This window comes from Lathamus discolor, chromosome 1, assembly GCF_037157495.1.
Source record: "Lathamus discolor isolate bLatDis1 chromosome 1, bLatDis1.hap1, whole genome shotgun sequence".
NCBI lineage: Eukaryota > Metazoa > Chordata > Aves > Psittaciformes > Psittacidae > Lathamus > Lathamus discolor.
Genome location: NC_088884.1, coordinates 65,926,190 through 65,946,298, shown reverse-complemented (window position 1 = coordinate 65,946,298; position 20,109 = coordinate 65,926,190). Strand labels below are relative to the sequence as shown.

At 47.5% G+C, this 20,109-nt stretch overlaps 1 protein-coding gene across 1 annotated transcript in view; it reads left to right on the top strand.

Moving 5' to 3' along the window:
- Positions 1 to 2,543: 2,543 nt before the first annotated feature.
- LOC136006083 (hydrocephalus-inducing protein homolog) overlaps positions 2,544 to 20,109 on the top strand; it is a 107,122-nt gene continuing 89,556 nt past the window's right edge. Inside the window, exons 1-7 of the mRNA XM_065664102.1 lie at positions 2,544 to 2,663; positions 3,944 to 4,069; positions 5,062 to 5,181; positions 8,541 to 8,675; positions 13,597 to 13,796; positions 14,981 to 15,105; positions 19,756 to 19,957. Coding sequence (XP_065520174.1) covers positions 2,544 to 2,663; positions 3,944 to 4,069; positions 5,062 to 5,181; positions 8,541 to 8,675; positions 13,597 to 13,796; positions 14,981 to 15,105; positions 19,756 to 19,957 — 1,028 coding nt within the window. The remainder of the gene's footprint in view (positions 2,664 to 3,943; positions 4,070 to 5,061; positions 5,182 to 8,540; positions 8,676 to 13,596; positions 13,797 to 14,980; positions 15,106 to 19,755; positions 19,958 to 20,109) is intronic.

The following is a 20,109-nucleotide window of genomic DNA, read 5'->3' as shown; positions in this document are numbered from 1 at the left end:
AGTTGGTTTCAGCAGAGCCCAGAGGTTGTGCTGCTGCTTCTGCACAAGTGGCATGGGGTCTCTTCTAGTAAGAGCACTGGCACGTGGCACAGTGAGAGCCACAGGATCTGTACAGACATGAAGCTGTGCCTTTGCATGAAACTTCCCTTTTTTTCTTAATTTCCAGTAGGAAATACTGCTGTTTATTCTCCATTCCTGTCTTTTCCAGCACAGTATCATCAGAGTACTGTTCAGTTTTATTTTACAGGGGGAAGCTGCTGGACATATGCACAAACAGGTTTGGATTCCTCAGGGCCATATCTAGTGCTCACATCAACTTCTTCCTCAGCACAGCTTCTGCCAAGTTCGTGGGCCCTGCAGCGCCTGTGTTTGTGTCACTGAGCCTTCTGAATTCTCCAGAACAAAGGAATGGCTTTGGCCCCCTCGGTCTGCCTGGGAAGGCATGAGGGTTTGGGCTGGAAAAATCTTTACTCCTTAAGCAAAGACATTCTGAGCTTGTCTGAAACTCATGGGATGCTTACAAACGCTGCTCTAAGGTGCGCTTTCTGATCCTGCTGCAGTCATTCATTGCAGAGTGAGATATTTAAGAAAGAGATGGGCTGCAGGGAGGTGCAAGGCTGTCACTTCAGCAACTTCAGTGGCACTGTAACCCACCAGAGTAGGACAAGTCGGCCAGTTATGATCCTGACAGAGCTCAAGGCACTGTGCACTCCAGCCTGGAGCTGAAGAAATCCCAGAGCCACAAACGCTAGAACACACACCCGTGGCCTTGGTGTGGAAGTGGTTAAGGTGGTAACCCCCTCTGTGCGCCGGCCTGGTGGCCTTTCCTGTCGTGCCACCTACATCCGAGCTGCTGCTGCTTGGAGACGCTCCGGGCAGCCCCAAGCAGAGCCGTGTCTGCCCTCGCTACAGCAGGAGGATCACCGCAGCCTTCAGCTAAGGGCAGGCCTGCTTTCTCTCCCCTTCCTTGAGGCGCTGGTGAACCCTCCTGCCCTGCCTGGGGGTGGGGGGGGGAGCGGCGGTTGCTTAGGGGAGGTGCGGTGCAGCCCCATCCCGAGGCCGCCCCGGTGCTGCCCTGGCCGTTGCAGCCCAGCGGCAGTTGTTGGGGAGCGGCCGCACCAACGGTTCCCTGGGCGACTCCTGCCTGCCCAGGCTGCCCGCAGCCACCGAGCAGCCCGTGCGGAGCCGAGGAGCGACACTGGACCCTGTACAGAGAGGATCCTGCAGAAGAAGCGTGAGTTGCCCGTGTGCGGGCGGTGCCGGGCCCCTGAGGAGGGAGGAGGCGGTTCCCTGGCAGCAGGACCCAGGGGAGGGCTGTGGCAGTGCTGTGGGGCTCAGCAGGGTTCGAACACGCCTGGTCTAAGAGGGAGGCTGGGGAGGTTAAGAGGGGCTTTAGCGGGTTCTAGACTTGCCGTGCAACTTGCAGTGACGGTGGAGACTTGTAGCTTTAGCTGTAGAGCCTGGATAGAGGCGGGAGAGGCTGAAGCTTGGGTGTCCTTGGTGATCTTCAGCTTGGCACCCAGCCCTGATACGTCGGGGTTTCCTGAGACGTGTCAGGAATTTTAGCCCAGCCCTGGGTGTATTTCTTCATTGCTTTCCCAGGCGGTGTGGGCTGTTGTGGCCTGGCACAGCAGGTCCTTCTGCGGAGGCTAAGGGCATTCATGCTCTGAACCCCAAACAGAGCTGCCTGTGCCCTGAGGGGGAACGGAGGGGAAATTGCAGCCCCTCCTTCCTTTCTGGGGCAGGTAAAGGGCCGTCTGGGGCCGGGAAGAGAGTGGCAGGGGTGGTGGGCTGTAGGTGTGCTGTCCTGGTTGCTGTCGTGTCCTGCCTCTGCAGGACAGTGTGGCTGCTTTCTTACTGCTGCTTCTTTTCTCCTCCTCTGGGCTCTACGGATGTGGAGTCTTGGGGCTGTGCAAGAGCCTTGTTCCATGCCTAGAGGGGAGGGGAAGCTGCTAGCCTGGGATGGGGGTGTGGAGAGTGGAAGCCCTTTGGAGCAAGCGCTATGCACATGAGGAGCAGGACTCCAAGTAAAGTGAAATTACAGTTTAGACAGTTGAGACAAATAATCCAGTTATTCTCAAGACCCAGTAATAAATCACTGAAATCCAGATGAATGTTACATCAAAATGAGGCAGCAAAGTACCATTTCCTTCCTTCTGTTCCCACCAAAAAACTGTCAAAGAGTACTAAGGGGCAGTTTGGAGATGAATAGAGATCTGCTTGATATTTCCAGTAAATGGGGTTCTGTAATGGAAGGTGAGAAGTACCAGCAGGTCCTGGTGTCTCTTTGTGGCTTGTGGGACTGCACTAATAGCAAAAGGCTGTTTTGGCTCTGGGGCTGTTTGTTCTGGGGTTTTACTTCTATGATCTTAACTCAGGTACTTAAATATGGCATTATCATGAAACAGGGTGGGGAGGCCCTATGTTCTCTGCTTATGAAGGGTGCCACAGCCAGAGACACAGGTGTATCCTTGGGTCTGCTGTGACTGAGATTCTGGATTGTGAAAGTCCCGTTTTCACTCCTTCCAGGTGATCTCTGAGATATGGCTACTGTCAAGATGCTCCAGTCCACGAGGTCCTCCAAAAAGGCTGGTAGATTCCAGAGCAAAGTGGTAACACCTCATGATCTTGAGCTAGTCAGAGAATCAGAGGAGTCTGGAACTGTAAGTACATGCTACAGGCCAGGAAGGAGCTGTGCTGAGGCTGGAAACTTGCCATGTCCCTCATGTACCTGCCCCTGTTGTCTTGCAGCACTGTGAAGCTAGACACTACCTCCCCATCTCTTTGCTGCAATGCTTGGGAAGGAGGTGTCAATCATGGTGTAGTAGGTGATGGACTGTGTCCTACTTCAGGGATAGTCCAGAGTCTTGCCTGGGTGTGCCACTGGAGCAAAGTTAAATGAACGTACTGGGCATTACACTGGAGTAGCTGAAACATGAGTGTGTCCTTCTGCCCATCCTCTTTCTGTGGGCAGTCATACCTTCTGTCATGTAGGCATAGTTGTTAGTGCTTCTCTGGCCATACCTGCCCTCCAGGCAGCTGGGCATGTGGTGGGCTGCCCAAGCTCTGCCTCAAAGCTTGAGACACATGGCTGGTCCCAGATAGAACAACTGTTTTGGAACATCTGTCTCCTATCCTGTGTGGAGGTCAGATCCGGCCCTGCAAGCAGCAGTGGAGTCAGGGCAATTCCTCCGTCCCATTCACAAATGTCCCTCTTGCTGACTGGAGCCCACTAGACTGTCAGTGACCTAGTGCTGAGACTCTATCAAGGAGATACCTCTGTATACTTCAGGGGAGAGGTCTGTGAGGCCAGAACAGAGAGAAAACAAGTGCTAATTAAAAAGAGATCACTACAACCTGTTTCTCTTCACCTCAGTCACAGAATCATAGAATCATAGAACAGTTTGGGTTGGAAAGGACCTTCGGATCACCTAGTTCCAGCCCCCTGCCATCATCAGGGACACCTCGCACTAGACTATGTCACCTTGTCCAACCTAGACTTGAACATTGCCAGGGAGGGAGCAGTCCTGCCACAACACTGCTTTTCTGTTCTCCTCTGATTCACCCAGCAGTGACATCTCCATGCGTGTGTTGGTTGTGAGTGTTGTGCAAGGATGGAGTTAGGGGATTTTTGGGAACTCCTTCCTGATCCCTGCAAAGGTCACTGTCTCAATCCATCAAAAATGAAGAGGAAACAAATGCCTGAAGAGGAACGACACATCAGGTCATGAAGAAGAGAAGCTAATGGTACAGAGCCACTTGATGAAAGCATGTGTATTCCACTCAAAATTGTTGATTTACTGATGTTAAGTATTTCAGGAGGTAACTTCCAGGACTGTCCTTTGGCTGTGATCACAAGTTATTCATCAGTGGCACTTTGAACAAGGAAAGCCGTTCTGAGCAAAGGTGTTTCCATAGCTTTTGATGGTGTTTTCTGTTTCAGCTGACTCCCTCTGCCTTCCTGAAGGAGATGTCTCTCAGCACTGAGCAGAGGCTGGCCAGCATTCGGGAGATGAGGCAGCCCCAGATTATCCAGCTTCAGGACATGAGCGAAACCTCCCATGGAAAGGTAGCCTTTTCCTGCCCTTTCCCTTGCTGTTTGATGTGACATCTGAAGAAGGCGCGTGCTTGTGACAGGCTTGCCCCCAGCTTATCTAAAGAGCTCGGTGACTAGGTCCTGTTGTAACTTCAAACTGGTGGTGGTGTAATTCCTTCTGCTGGGGGAAAGGTAAAACATTTATCTCCAGTGAGAGTCTGGGATCAGTGCAGCTGGAAGAAAGGAAAAACAGCTCAAAGTAATGGCTCTGCTCTGGAAGCATTTGCTGTTCATGTATTCAGACATGCTTCTGCAGTAGTATTGAATAAAACAGCAATAATAGAATACACTAAAGCTTCCATTTAAAGCTCATGGAAAAAGAAGATGCCAAGTACAGTCTTAATTCAATTGCCCAATAATGCTGATAAAAGAGGTGAACCTAGGTGAACCTAAGGTGAACCTTAGATGAATCTAAGCATTCACCTCATTGGTCTTTTTCCTAACTACTGTGTTAACTTTCTTTTTGGTCTTACATCCTCTGGTACTGCTGTCTTCATACTCATTTCTAGGCTCTATATAGAAATAAAGATATTTGGGCATGTCTGGGACTTGTTCTCACTCTCTGGGAGAAAAGATCATGCCCAATTGTTTCCCTGTGGAGTCTCATTTAAACTCTTGGGTTTTGCTTCCTCTGTGAGGATTCGTGGTTCTTTGAGTAAGTCTCTGGAGCTGAATGACCCCATTAGCAGAAGGCTCTGCTGGAGTTAAGCACTGCCTTGCATTTTGCAGAAGAAAACCTAAATAAACACCCACCAAAAGAGCTTCTTAGTTTAAACCTGTTCAGCATGGTCCTGAAACATCTGATCAGCTCAGAAGATGGGTGGGTGCTCTGCCACCTCCTTCATGTGAGCTGGGCACATGTACTCACCAAGAGACTGTACTTCACTGGAGATCAATGTAGGATTCTCATTCATTAACGTATTTCCAGTAGCTGAACCTCTCAGTGCTGTGTCTTGCATCTCCAGTTCTCAGCAGTTGACCTGGACAAGAGCTTGTTTCAGCCTTTCCCATCAGAAGTGGTGTTTCAGAACTACCTTCCCTGCAAGGTCTATGAAGTGCCACTGATTCTGAGGAACAAAGACAAGGTAAGTGCTGGGACATGGAGGTTTAAAACTGTGGTGGAAGAGGAGAGCAGTGGAATCCACACACTATACAGCATAGCAAGTTATCTGCTCCAGCACAGCACATCCAGAATAAAATGTCTCACCACTTTTATTTTGCAAGATGGTAGAAATCTTCCTGTGCTGCAGTTTCTCCCTCTGATTTTGGCCATGCATTGGTGGTATCTAACCCAAAGGAACTTTCTAGGCAGCATGCTTCCTGTTGAAAGCCCTGGATTGATGGGAATGTTGAGGGCTGTATAGTTCTTACCTGCTTGGATGCTTTACCTACAGTATGCACCATGTCCTGCTGGATCCTTTGTTAATCTTGGTTTCTGGCAGGGCAGTTTTCCTGTCTCAGCCTGTCTAGCTGCCTCTGTGCATCTTACTGTCCACCTTATGGTGGAATAAGTTATAATTTGTAGCATTAGCACCCCAGGAAAGGTGTTTTCAAACAGCAGTGGAAACAGAACTATTTAGTGGATGCAGTGGGGAGGACTTCACGTGTCACTTTAGGCTCCTGCTAAGCTTAATTCTGTTGTGCTCAGCTTTTTCTAAGAAAGCATGTCTCTCAGCTTTGCCTTTGGAGAACCAGAGCACAGCCAGGGTAATGTGCATTTTGGGCAATCTTTGCTGTAGGTATCCACTTTTCTTATTAAAATGGGCCTCAGTTTCTCTTTTTGTACTGCTCTGCTTCACTCCTAAATCTTTGGCTTCAGCTGTTCCATTATCCATGCAAAATGTTTGTCTTTGGCAAGTACCAGCTAGCAGGTGAACTGTTAATTTGCTTCCCTAAGTGGAAAAGAACATCTTCATTAATATTCATGCTGTTCCCCGGTAAAAAGTTATATATGTGTACAGCTGCACCTTGGGATTTCTGTACCCAGTAAAAGGGAGGCAATGTGTGAACTGTTGATTTTATCCAAAATTCTGGAAAAAAAACCCAACCAAAAACCCAATCTTCTGAAGCCAGTTAAGACCTCCACCATTGGACAGCACTGATGTAAAAGTAAGATTAGCTGTAAGGAAAATTCTTGGCATATTTAAGTACACAAAAATAGAGATTATAATCCCAAGAGAGGTTATGATATTCTCCCTTTGCTGGCTTTTGGTAATGTCCTGGAGAAAAGTAACACTGTGCTCTGTCTCAAAGTTTTCTCGCCAGCTTCCCAGATTCCTCTGAATCTTACTGCATGGTAACCTGAGGTTGTCTGCACCATAAAAATCCAGCTAACTGCAAAGTATATTCCAAATAGAGGCTCGCTCTGTAAGCACTCCATCCCAGAAGTGCTTCATTATGTACTTGCTGCTCTTACCTGTGTGCTGTAAAATTCTTTCCTGTCTTCAGGCTGCTTCTCAACACCCTCAGACATGTTCTGTGTGGCTTTTGATGAAGATCATTGCAACCTGTGCTCATCTCTCAAGGGACCTGCAAATGCTTGTCTGCAGTGTGAAATTGGCTTCTGGAGCTCGCTGCAGCAGGGCATTGCTGGGAGCAAAGGGCCTCTGGAGAGCTCAGGACTGCCTTGGCCATGGGTTATCAGGCTCGGTTGGGTGGTGCAGAATGAGCCTCCATGTTTTCCAAGCCTCACGTGGGTTTGCTGTTTATCACAGAATCTTGGAATAGTTTGGGTTGGAAGGGATCTCTAAAGGTCATCTAGTCCAAAACCCCCTGCAATGAGCAGGGACATCTTCAACTAGAGCAGGTTGCCTTATCACTGAAGCTGCCTTTCAGTCAAACCTGTTTCAGACTTTCTGAGATGCGACTTGAACTCAGGGGTTGGTATCTGTGTGCTAGGAAGTGCCTGCTTACTGTCTCCATGCATTTGTGTCCTCTGTTCAGCTATAACAGTTATTTTTCTCCTTCTTAGTATGGTGCAGTGCTGTGTTTTTGACTTTCAGCCTGGGAACAACACTTGTAACACCGATGTTTTTAATTGTTGCTAAGTAATGTTTACTCTGACCAAGGACTTTCTCAGTCCCATGCTTTGCCAGGGAGGAGGGGAAGCCGGCAGAAAGAAGGGACAGGACACCTGACCCAAAGTAGCCAAAGGGGTATTCCATACCATAGCATGTAATGCCTAGTATATAAACTGTATAAACTGGGGGTGTTACCCCGAAGGCCCAGATCACTGCTTGGGTCGAGCTGGGTATCGGTAGGCAGGTGGTGAGCAGTTGTTTCCCTTATCATCATTATTACTGGTGGTAGCAGTAGTGGTTTTGTGTTATACCTTAGTTACTGGACTGTTCTTATCTTTACCCATGGGTTTCACATGCTTTCAATTCTCCTCCCCATCCCTCCAGGAGCAGGGGGAGGAAAAAGGTGAGTGAGCGAGTGGCTGCATGGTTCTGAGTTACCGGCTGGGCTTAAACAATGATAATGTGGTATTCCAGAGGGCAGAAACTTGCAGCAGAGTGCCTGCGGGGATGCCTGGCTGTCAGGAGGAGTTCCCAAAAGTCTGGCTTTTCTGCAGTGACGGCTGCCTGACTGCAAGCACCAGGCCAAAAGAGCCTCTGGGGAGTTGAGATTAGCTTTTCATAATGAAACCACACTGTGAGTCAGTGCTGTCACCTATCTCAAGGTAGAAAATTCCTCTGAAGCCCATAATTGATAGGTACAGCCTGGGGGGTTGTCTGGCTTTCCATCATTTAGGCAAGTTGACTGCTCTCATATTCTGCTTCAGCCTTTTCTTTTAGTGTATTGTGGTTTTCCTTTGCTTCTTTATACCCCACTTTAAATTCTCTTAGCTATCCCCTTCTTTCTGGGGTTGTCTTTTTATCTCGCTGTGCTCCTCCTTTTTCTCTTCAGGTTTACTTTTATTCCCAGTAAAGCCACAAAGTCTGTGGTCTCCTTCTCTTGCTGGTCTGCTGGCATGACTAGCGCAACAGCTTGACTTCCCCACTCAAACCTGGTATGTTAGAAGTGAGTTTCTTCCTTCCTCCAGTACAACACATACTGTTTTGCCTTCAGATAAGATATTCCCCCTCTAGAGGCATGGGTGTGTACAAGCAGAAGCAAGCAGGTTCTTTGGGCTCGTTGAATTTACAAATGACTTGATTCAGGTATTTCACCTCTATGTTGCTGGTGTGTTACCTGGTGTGGTGTATGTGCTGGTATGAAAGAAGCTGCTTGGTGCTTCTTTCACAGCAGTGGATTGCCCTGCTGCCTCTGGCCTAGGGCGTTTTGGCCAGGCAGAAGGGATTCAAGTCCACCCTTGTGTATTATGTGACCTAAAAGTGTTTTGGAAAGGTGGTTAAGGAGGGATGTCACCAGGGCATGGCCAAGTCTCCTCTCCCTATGCTTCCACAAGTGGCAAAGTGATAGTTTCATGTCTGCCCTGCAGGTTCCTCGGTTGGTGAAGCTCGTCTTGGAAAACTCTCCTTATTTCAAGTTGATCAACCCCGACGGTGGGAGCCATAAGGTAGCACCTGGCATGTCTTCAACCTTCCGCATTCTTTTCACCCCTGAGGAGAACAAGGTGAGCCTGGAGGTCCCAAGAAATGGTGCCTTCAGAGGAAGGTGAACCTGCAGGGCTGGTTTCAGAACAGGGCATCTGGTGTGGGTTTTGAAGAACTGTCCTGATTCAGTGGAGTTGCACTGGATGTAGAACTGAGAGGAACTCTTTCCTCATGGTGAAGGTTATGGTCTCATAGGTTGGGGGCTGTTACATGTTTCAGATTGTTTTTATCCTTCAGTGCTAGATTATGTAATGCAATGTCTGTTGGTTTAAGGGATGAGTACTGTCTGTGGTAATGTGGCCTCTTGGTGTTGGTTTCACATATCTGTCCATTGCTGCATAATAATGGGTTTGCTCCAATAATTATAAACACAGAAGTTTGTTTAAGACTGACCAGGTATTTGGAAAACCCAAAGTTGAGCCTGATCAGAGTGAGGACCACCACCTCTGTAAACTGCAGTCTCTTTAATGTATATCATGTTGGACACAGCAGTGAGACAGCGGCATGTTATATCTAAAGCCATCATTTTTCTTGTACTTTCTGGCATTTTCTGTGTGTTACAGTCCGTAGTGTGCCATCAGACCTTCTCTAGGTTGTGGGCAGGCAGTCTGCAGCTAATCCCATCTTGGCACGGTGTGGTGCCGCTGGCCACTGCAGTTAGGACTGACCAGCTGTGCTTTCCCTCCCTGTGCTTTCTTGAACGTTCATGAGGGAAGATGCACAAGTACCAGTAGGAAAATGGCAGGGAGAGGTATTGATATGATGTTTAGCCCTCTCTCTACTCAATGGTAGGGGTTTAACTATTACGAAGTACTAGAGGAACAAAGAGATCCAGAGAGCTTTTCTCTTTGCCATCTGGCAACCACTTTCCTGCCTCACCCTAGGCTGGAGCAAAGCTGATGCTTTTTTATACCCTGGGGTTTCAGGTTTTGCAGCTGTGCTGTCCCTGAGGATACTTATCTGCCTGCATCCAGCTGTGAGTCCAGGGGAGAGGATGTGTCGTGCACATGGCAGGGACATTTTCCTGGGATGTTGGGGCATCAGTGCTATGGCCCTGGCAAGTCTGATTCTCTGTGATATGACGGGTCAATTGGTGTTATCTGAAGGCTTGTTGTACAAAAGGATTTCTTACATGGCATGGAAAGGAGGAAGCATTGCAGGGAAATGAGGGCAGACAGGCCAACTCCTTCCACTAGCATCCTGCTGCCTCTTTGCATAACTTTGGTGGAGAGGCAACGTTAGGGGATAGCTCTGCACCAGCTGATGTTTCTGCACTGGGCCAGAGGTGCATGATTCCTTTGAGCATAGCTGTTTTCTCATCTTCCATTTACTGCTTAGGTTTAGTTGAACACTTTGTCCTATCCTCAGCTAGCATGGATATAGAAAACTTGAGCTGCCTTGTGGTCCCTAGTTACCCGTGCTTGTACAGTGTGGGTGTTCTTATAGAATCATAGAATAGTTAGGGTTGGAAAGGACCTCAAGATCATCTAGTTCCAACCCTCCTGCCATGGGCAGGGACACCTCACACTAAACCATCCCACACAAGGCTTCATCCAACCTGGCCTTGAACACCGCCAGGGATGGAGCACTCGCAACCTCCCTGCGCAACTGATTCCAGTGCCTCACCACCCTAACAAGAAAGAATTTCCTCCTTATATCCAATCTAAACTTCCCCTGTTTAAGTTTGAACCCGTTACCCCTTGTCCTGTCACTACAGTCCCTGACGAAGAGTCCCTCCCCGGCATTCCTATAGGCCCCGTTCAGATACTGGAAGGCTGCTATGAGGTCCCCACGCAGCCTTCTCTTCTCCAGGCTGAACAGCCCCAACTTCCTCAGCCTGTCTTCGTACGGGAGGTGCTCCAGTCCCCTGATCATCCTCGTGGCCCTCCTCTGGACTTGTTCCAACAGTTCCATGTCCTTTTGATGTTGAGGACACCAGAACTGCACACAATACTCCAAGTGGGGTCTCACAAGAGCAGAGTAGAGGGGCAGGATCACCTCTTTCGACCTGTTGGTCACACTCCTTTTGATGCAGCCCAGGATACGGTTGGCTTTCTGGGCTGCGAGCGCACACTGCAGCCGGCTCATGTTCATTTTCTCATTGACCAGCACCCCCAAGTCCTTCTCTGCAGGGCCGCTCTGAATCTCTTCTTTGCCCAGCCTGTAGCTGTGCCTGGGATTGCTCCAACCCAGGTGTAGGACCTTGCACTTGTCGTGGTTGAACTTCATAAGGTTGGCATCAGCCCACCTCACAAGCGTGTCAAGGTCCCTCTGGATGGCATCCCTTCCCTCCAGCAGATCAACCGGACCACACAGCTTGGTGTCATCGGCAAACTTGCTGAGGGCGCACTCAATCCCACTGTCCATGTCAGCGACGAAGATGTTAAACAAGACTGGTCCCAACAGCGATCCCTGAGGGTCACCACTCGTTACCGGTCTCCAGCCGGACATCGAGCCATTGACCACAACTCTTTGTGTGCGGCCATCCAGCCAGTTCTTTATCCACCGAGTGGTCCATCCATCAAATTGATATCTCTCCAAGAGAGGAGGATGTCATGTGGGACAGCGTCAAACGCTTTGCACAAGTCCAGGTAGATGACATCAACTGCTTTACCCTTGTCCATCAATTCTGTAGCCCCATCATAGAAGGCCACCAGATTGGTCAGGCAGGATTTCCCCTTGGTGAAGCCATGCTGGGTGTCACCAATCACCTTGTGGTTTTTCATGTGCCTTAGCATGCTGTCCAGGAGAATGTGCTCCAAGATTTTGCCAGGCACAGAGGTGAGACTGACTGGTCTGTAATTCCCCAGGTCTTCCATTTTCCCCTTCTTGAAAATGGGGGTTATATTTCCCTTTTTCCAGTCGTCGGGAACTTCACCTGACTGCCATGATTTTTCAAATACGATGGCCAGTGGCTTAGCAACTTCATTTGCCAGCACCTTCAGGACCCGCGGATGGATTCCATCAGGTCCCATGGACTTGTGCGCGTTCAGATTTTTAAGATGGTCTCGAACCAGATCCTCTCCTACAGTGGGCCCAAGGTCTTCTTGTGCCACTATGTGTTCCTGCATGTCCTCACGTTATGTTACTTACATCTGAGCATCTAAACAGTACGGGACATGAAGTGCCCAGGTAATGGATGCTTTGAGTTCACATGGGCTGCCCTTAGCTTTTATTTTAGAAGGCTTAGGATGCAAAATTGTGTACAGAATTGCTAATTCAGAAAGACTTGCTGAAGATGAAATGCTGTCCTTGAAATGTGATGTTCAGTTTTGTAGGTAATTTGCTGCATTCCCTTCCTGGCATTTTACCTTCCAAATGTGAGAAGCAAAAGCCCTTCTGCAGTTTCCAGTGTGAATATTTGAGATGTCTAGAAAAAAAGATCCTTCTTTATTCCCTTATGTCTTGGATGTGACAGCATCTGTTACAGCAACCTTAAACCCCAGCTGAAGGTTTAAGGTTTAGTTGTTGTGTTAAAGCAATAGCTTTCTGTCTGTGCCTCATCTGGCTGCCTTAGGTCCCTTCCAGGCTTAAACAGGGTAAGTATGAAAGCAGGAAATTCCAAGTGCAAAGTAATCTGGATGAGTTCTGGTTAAGGGAGTTTGCTGCTGTGTGCAATTCCTAAATCAAATTGTTTGGGGCTACTTCAACAGTTATAAAAATATCAAATGAGTTAAAATCACTGAGGAGAAAAGATCAGGACAGCAAGTAAGTGATAAGAGGCAGAGCTCTTATCAAGTCACCAGTAAGGGAGCTGCTGGAGGCAATGGCTCCTAGCCCTGCTACAGAAGTTTGATCACTGGTTTCACCGTAGGCAAGGCGATATTTCCAGCACAGCTGTGGCACACTATACATCTGGAGATGGCTCTGCTCATCCCTACAGGAAAAGCTGTTAGCGATTTGATTCGCCTCTTCCTGCTAAATACCAGAATGCTGACAGGGGAATGTCTCGCTCTTTTCTGAACAAGCCAGTGACTGAGAGTAGTACAGTTGAATTTGCTGTGGTAGGGATGTCTGTCTGCCACCTGCAGCGCCTGGTGCCACCTGTCTCAGGTAGGCATGAGAAGAGGGCACCAAGACCTTACCAGAGAGATGTAATTAAGGTATCAACCATGCAGCAGAGAGGAAGCAAAGCTATTTCCTGCATCCCCTGAGGCTAGGATGAGATGTAAAGGGAAATTGAGATTAGGCTCAGGAGGAACTCTCTTTAGGTCTAGGGTAGAGATGGAATAGGCTGCAGAGGGCAGGGGTGGAATTGTTAGTGTACTCTTCAAACATCTCACAAGGATAGTTTGGGTATAACGCAGAGATAGTTCAGGGGTGGGGAGGTGCATCAGATAGCTTTTTAAGTATGTGTGGCCCCAGCCTTGTCCCTATAATGACGTGGGAAAAAAAGGGAAATACACACATACCCTGTGGTCACCTGACATGAAAAACATGCTTGTTTCCAGCTTGTGAAGTATTGCACCAAAGACAAACTGTTGATCATGCATGTGGCAAAGGCCTTTTGCAAAATAGATCTGAGCATCCCCTGCCAAGCTTCAATGGGTCGCTGCATTGCTGGGATTGGAGTTAGTGCTGTGGCACAACTGAGTTCTTAGCAGTGCCTTTAATAATCTGCAGTGGTGATCAAAGCAGGCTCTGTTACTGCTTTGATCCCTTACATGGAATTATTTTGGTAAAGAATCATAATCAAGTACGAGCTAATTTTGTCTGATGCTGCCAGCTCGCTGTGGAAGCACGTGAGTCAATGGGGTTTTTTCTTCTTTGCAAATTAACAGCCCCGTCCAAGTTATGCTACTGGAATGAAAGGTCATTAAGGCAAAAAGTACTCCTACAGTCTTGAATGCTACCGTTAAAGTCACAGAAAACAGCAGTTTTTTCTCCTGCCATAGGGGTGGTACTAAATGCATTGTGCTAAGATTGTTTCTTTCCCTGCAGGATTATTTCCACCAGCTCATCTGCATCACAGAGAGGGAGAAGTTTATTGTGCCTATTCGAGCAATAGGTGCCCGAGCCATCCTGGACTTCCCAGACCAGGTGAACTTCTCAGAGTGTCCAGTCAAGTTCAGCACTCAGAAAACTCTGCTGGTGCGCAACATTGGTAATCGGAAGGCTTGCTACAGCATCAGCACTCAGAGGTAAAGGAGCTTATCTTTCTTGTGCAAAACACTGTTTTGTGATAATATAATTGGTAAACAGCAACAGAAAGGAATTGGTGCATCTGAGCTGCTGTACTGCAGCCATAGCTGGAGATGGGCAGAACACCTGGGGTTTGCTGTTGCTTATAGTGTTTTAAGCATGATGCGACCTTTGAGAAAACTCTGCAAGATGCAGTGAAGTTTTATACTGCAGTGGTGTCTCTAAAGCAGCATCTTGCACAACTGATTCTGTTAGATTGAAAGAGCCGACACAGGAAGACAGCTTGCCTGCTGATGGCAGATGACAGCTCTAGGAGCACAGTTTATGTAGCCCGAACACAGTGCTGAGAAATGGGCACACTATGAGCTGGTGAGAGAGACATTGAAGAATTTAGTACCAGCTGTGTCTGTATTAGCAAGTGCAGAGCTTGTAGATCTAAGCAATGGGTATTGAGGCCCTCGCAGTAACAGTGTGTGGTTGAAGAACTTTGTTTTCCAGGGGGTTTGGTCTGGTTCCTGGGATCAAATATTCTGGAGTAGAATGAACTCTTAAATGGAGAGGAGCAGGCACTGGCTTCAAAGCTGCATTACAGGCCCAAACCAGAATGCTGTTGAGGGCTCAGGTGAAAGATGTAGCCAATATCTGGTGCATGGTTTGGGGGACTTTTCTTCTAGGGCTTTCTCCCTCCAAGATTTCCTGGAGAGGGCTAGAATATGTTAGTAGCCAGCTTGTAACCTCCTGATCGTAAATAACCTTCTGAAGTGGTTACATACCACTGTCAGCCAAGTACACCTATTCTCTAGGAGGCCACAAGCACACGGCGTTCGATGGTCCCCTCGTCAAATGCCTGATGTGAAGTCAGTGTCAAGTTGTGTATCCAAGTAGCTCTTTCCCCGCCTCTGTCTTCTTCAAAATCCATTCTCTGATCATACAGCTAGCAGTCAGACTCTGGAGCCTCACTGCAGAGAACTGGATGCAGAGTATGGGGAACATGAGGTCATGTTGTACCATGGGATCTTCTGAGGGTTGAGTCTCTTCAGAAGATCCTGTATGTTCTGTTTTTCTTCTACTGACTGTGGTTTGCTTGCTCCTTGCTTGCACAAGTGAGCTGAAGTGAACTAGATTACAAAAGGAATATAGTCCTCAAATTTCCCACTGTAGTCCTGATGTCTCTGTGTTGCAGCCCTTTCTCCGTGGATCCCTCCATCGGAACTCTTGGGATTGGTGAAGTCATGCAAGTGACAGTGGTGTTTCAACCACTGAAGACTGGTGATTATTCCCGATCCCTGATAGTTCACTATGACACAGGTAAGAGCTGGGCGCTGCATGGTGCACGCTCTCTATGTCCTTCCAAACAGAGCCCTTCCTAAACAGAATAATGTTAAACTTATCTTGCAAGACTTTGCAGGCTACTTCTAAAACCTTTTCGTTCAAAACCTGTGCATGCTTCAGTTCTTAGAAGTGAGCAGATAAGGGGCAAGGACTGAGTTTGTCCTTGTTCTCTGTGTCCTGTGTTGCTGTGTGCCAGCTTATCCTCGGGGAGACCCTGGTGTCAGCACAGTGTTCTCCACACAGCACCTGCCCATGGCAGTCATCTACCCTCATTCCTACTGTCCCAGCCATCTGAATTCCCTCTCCAGGTGCATCTTCCCTGCCCCCTTTACCTCAAAGAGAAGTGAAGCTTAGTTGGTGTTTAAGGGATTGTTAAAGTGGATGCCGTCAAACAGGAATGAGGTTTTTGGAATCCTGTTTTGCTCAGAGTTGCTGAGTGGAGGAAAGCAGAACCTTGATTCTCCATTAGTGCGCATGTGCACTGTCTTATTCCTAGGCAGTGCTGTGTTTGAAGTGTGGTGTGTCTTGACAGACTCTTTCCGATGCCCACTCTCTCTTATATACCTCTGTCCCACATAGTGGGTCTCTGTTGTCTTGCCACAGAGCTTTTTTCTGTTTCCCTCTACCCATCTACATCCCACAGTTCACAACATCAGGACTAAAGCAGCTGGGTCTAGAGGCCACTTGGGATTTGGCAGGAAGTGCTCACATGTATCCAAACATAGGTATAATATTTGTACTAGGGAATGTCATTCCAGGATCAGGCCACAGAAATACTGTCAGTATTAAATGTTGCTTCAAGAGAAAGTGGGAAAAACTCAAGAAAAAGGTGCGGCGTTAAAATGCTTCTGTAGCCTTGCTTCAGCAGAGGTATCGTGTGGTGCTAAACACAGCATTTACTCATCTGTGTGAATGCATTTGGTGCGCATTTTCTCTTTCCTGAAAGAGAGGTTTATGTTGTCCCTGTTCCCGAACTCCGGTCCTCGGAAGCCTAACCTATGTGACACTGCTATGCTTTAGCATCGCAAAGAGCATTTGAGTTGTTGTGAGTTCTAAAAATATTCCTGTATCCTTCAAATGCTCTTTGTAGCCTTCTGAGTTTTCACAACTTTGTTTAATACTTTTCAGTTAATGACCTACTCACAGAGAATGGTTTATGCTTACACAGAGAGAGGCTCATGGGTTTCTTCCTTGAAAGAACTACTGAATTCTTTACATTGCTGCAGCTAAGAGCATAATGATTTACATTGAATATTTGACCCTCAGTGCTTTACATGGCCTAACTCCTCCATTTCTCCACGTACATGAGTCTGGGTGTGAAAAATCCCAGTGCACATTGAAATAAAGGTAGCTTGGGATGTTATGGGCTACAGAACATCCCTATTTGTCTCCTTAACATCAAGTTGTGGCACCAGGAAGGGGTTCTGAAGCCTGCCTGCCAAGTACACGTGCAGGTTTGGAAAGGGTTTATCACTCGGTGCCACTGAAAGTCCTCGGCCCTTCCCTGATGACTTTCAGCCACCCTGTGTGGCTGTGGGAAAACGAGTTTGTGGAGTTAAGTCTAGTCTCAGCCAAGTCAGGATTCATAAAGCTTACTTAGTCTTTAAGCTTTCAAGCAGTGTTCAAGTGAGATGGCCAAGCTAGGTGCCCTGTGTACTGCTGTTCATACATCAAACCCAGTTTGCTGGAGTCACAACTTTTATTACAGCCTGATGGTATAGCACAAGCTTGGTGTGGGAGGGTGAGCTTTGCTCAGGGACACGTGGTTAAGGAGACACCTAACAGGTTCTCAGAGCTGTGCCAGGGGTGAAAAACAAATTTACCAGTCCCACAGCAACCAGAAACAGTAACATCTATGGCAAATGTTTCTTGCAAGTGAAGGAGGCCAACAGAGATGAGACTTGCTGGAGAGAAGCTGGGAACTGTGGAAGGAGAATCACTTCTGTGCTCAAAGCTCCCCAAATCCTATTTTACATTAGACTCCAGTCTCCAGGAAGTCCCCTATGATGGGTGGTTTTCAAGGTGTAGGACCCAATTCTGTGCTTGTATGTGGGCATCTGCAGTACCCACTGGGCCTCGTGGCAAGGTGCTACAATGTGCTTCTAGTCCAGGAGATCTGTTGTTCAGTGCTGAAATTACTCTGTGCAGTTTTTCCCCATTGGGAAATTCCCATTCCACATCCCATGGGATCTCTTTGTCAGCACAGGAAACTTTGGTAATTAATAAAGCACCCCTGAGCTTGTGCAGGGCTGACAGACACTATATACTGAGCTGCTTTTATTGCCATCAGTCATAAAAGTGATTATGGAGAGCATTTTCCTTTGGTGGCTCTGTGAGACTAATACAGAATCAAAAGCCTCGGAGCAGATCTCACCCTGTTTGAGGAAAGAGACCAGAGCCAGTACACACAGGAGAATTTTAGGAGACAGAATATGCAAGAAGAACCAGCTGTCAAGCAGGAGTGTCCACTCCATTACTGTCTTGTCTGTCCTTGGTGTGGAGCCCCGCAAAGCAGCTTTCCCACAAGAGAGGTAACATAAGGCTCAGGAGCAGTTCTTGGTGGTTTTAGTCCTGCTGGAAGCCTCCAGCCTTGTGCTAAAAGCCTGCTAAAGAACCAGCTGCATATTCGGCATTTGGTTGTTTTCCCTCAACTTCCTACACAGCTTACGGGAGGGCTGACAGTTCCTGAGCAGGAGCTCTCCTAAAGCAAATCTCAGCTTGTTTTGCTGTGTATCACAGGCCAGACTCAGAGCATCCTTTGTGGCTTTGCACACCCAAGGCAAGGAAGGGAGAGCTCAGCCTCTGCTCCTTGATTATTTCTTCAAGGGCAGGTAGAAGATGTGGTTAGTATCTGCCTCTGGCTCCATAGTAGCCAGTAAGTTTGAGTTTTTTCTGCACAGGGTTTATTACTTTACTTGTACAAATTGGATGGAGTAACGTCTCCCCTCCTGAGCCCTGGGGAGCAACACTTGTTCTTGGCCAAATTCAGGTTATTCCTGTACAGGAGACTCGAGCAGCTGAGCATGTTTCTCCAGTGCAGCACAGTAGGAGCTGGAGATGTTTGAGCTTGCCCTGCCCTGGGTGACGGGAAGGCTCTGCCTTGCACACCTGCCTCTGAGTTTTGCTCACTGGCCCTGAAAGTACGAGATCCCCAGCACCCTTTCCTCCCCATTGCTGTTTGCTACCCATAGGACCAAATGTGATCAGCCTCATGTTGATGAGCACTAGGCTGCAGCATGGAGAAGCAGGCCCTGACCTGAGACAGTGTCCCACCAGGTTCCCTGAGAGCCTCCATGTCTAAATGGTTTCTGTTGGCCATTTAAAAACTTGGCAAAGGATTTTCTGTCTGCTTATTGCAGGTGGTGAGTGCATGTTGTGCTTTTCTTCCTTCTCTTGTGGGAATTCCCAGCAGCATGGCTGGGTTCTGTCAGACTTTTAAGTTCTTATATGTTTGCTTCAAAGTCAACAAAAAACAAAAGGTGTAAATAGGAGCTTGTGCAATTATATGTTGACTTCGCACCTTAACAGTAGCAGCACAGCAACAGACAGAGGACTGGGAGCTGATACTTTATACACCTGATTGATGGTGGGCTTTTATAGTTCAAATCAATTAGATTGATGGGTGAATGTAGTTGTTCTCCAAAGTGTTTGTTTATGTCAACACAGCCAGTAGGTAGCAACTGTTTCCTGCCTTTGTTCCCCTTTTCTAGAACTGTTTGTAATAATGTTGACAATTTTTTTAATACTATTTTAGGTAAGGTTGTTCCAACTCCTTGCAAACAGAGTATGGCTTTTGCCCCTCTCCAGGGCCTCGTATTCCAAGATGAATGGTCTGTCATTGAGGGTACATGAGAGGGAATTAAGTTTGTGCTTCATTTACTTGAGGGTTTTTTTGCAAGAGCTTTATAGCTCCACAACAGTGTAACACTCTTCCTGACAAAAGGCCTGCTAAAGCAACCCATAGAGCTGGCTGCATGAGCACAGCTCAGGGTGTGTGTCATAGAAAGGTCATTTGGAAGTTAAAAATCTCCTTTTGACTGTTTTATTTGTGCTTGGGTATGTACAAAAGCAGATTTCCCTGTGATGCCACATCAGCCATTTTTAGCACATGACAGATTTCTGGAAGAATGTGGTTTTCATCTCTTTGCAGGTCACCCTGGGCCACAGCTTGCCTACTCTATCATCAGTGGAAATCGCCAATATGTTCTTAAGTCTCATTAAGCCTGGATGTGTTTCAGGGCAGAACTGACCCTACATTAGCCCCCTTTCCTTGTGGATCAGTCAACATCTGCTGAGAAACAGAAGAGCAGCTTGAAGGCTTATTGATTTATTAAGTAGTATATTGGGCATGTCTTTGCCAGGCAATCAGAATGAATCTCACTGTAAATGTTGGCACCTTGGTGATAAATCTCTGCAAACACACGCAGAAATAAGGTGCTTAAGGTGATGTCAGGACACCCTCATGCTGTACCACATGCAGCTGTCAGGATATGATAAACGTCTGATCTGTGGAACTGCTGCAGCTAAAAGCTGTAGTTCTTTCTTCTGTTAACTGTGGTTTGCTCTGTTCCTTATACTTCCATCAGCAAATGAGATGAGCAGAGACTTCCATGTGTTTTGTTCCAGGTGAAGATGTTCATACAAGCCTTTATGGAGCAGCTGTAGATGTCAACATTAGGCTAGACAGGAACTCCTTGACAGTTGAGAAGACTTACCTCACGCTGTCAAATCACAGATCCATGGTCATCCACAACCAGAGTGAAATCATAGCCCACTTCCAGTGGAAACCTTTTGTCAACCAAGAAGAGGAGGATCAGCAGAAGCTGAGGTTTGTTTCAAAGATTCATTTTGGTAAGACACACTGCCCAGGCCCGAGAGAGGTGTTGGTGCTTTTGAATGGTTTAGGACAAGTAAACCCATCCACAGCATCAGGGTACATGTCCCTGGGCTTCAAGGCAACGTAGCTTAACACTTGCCATT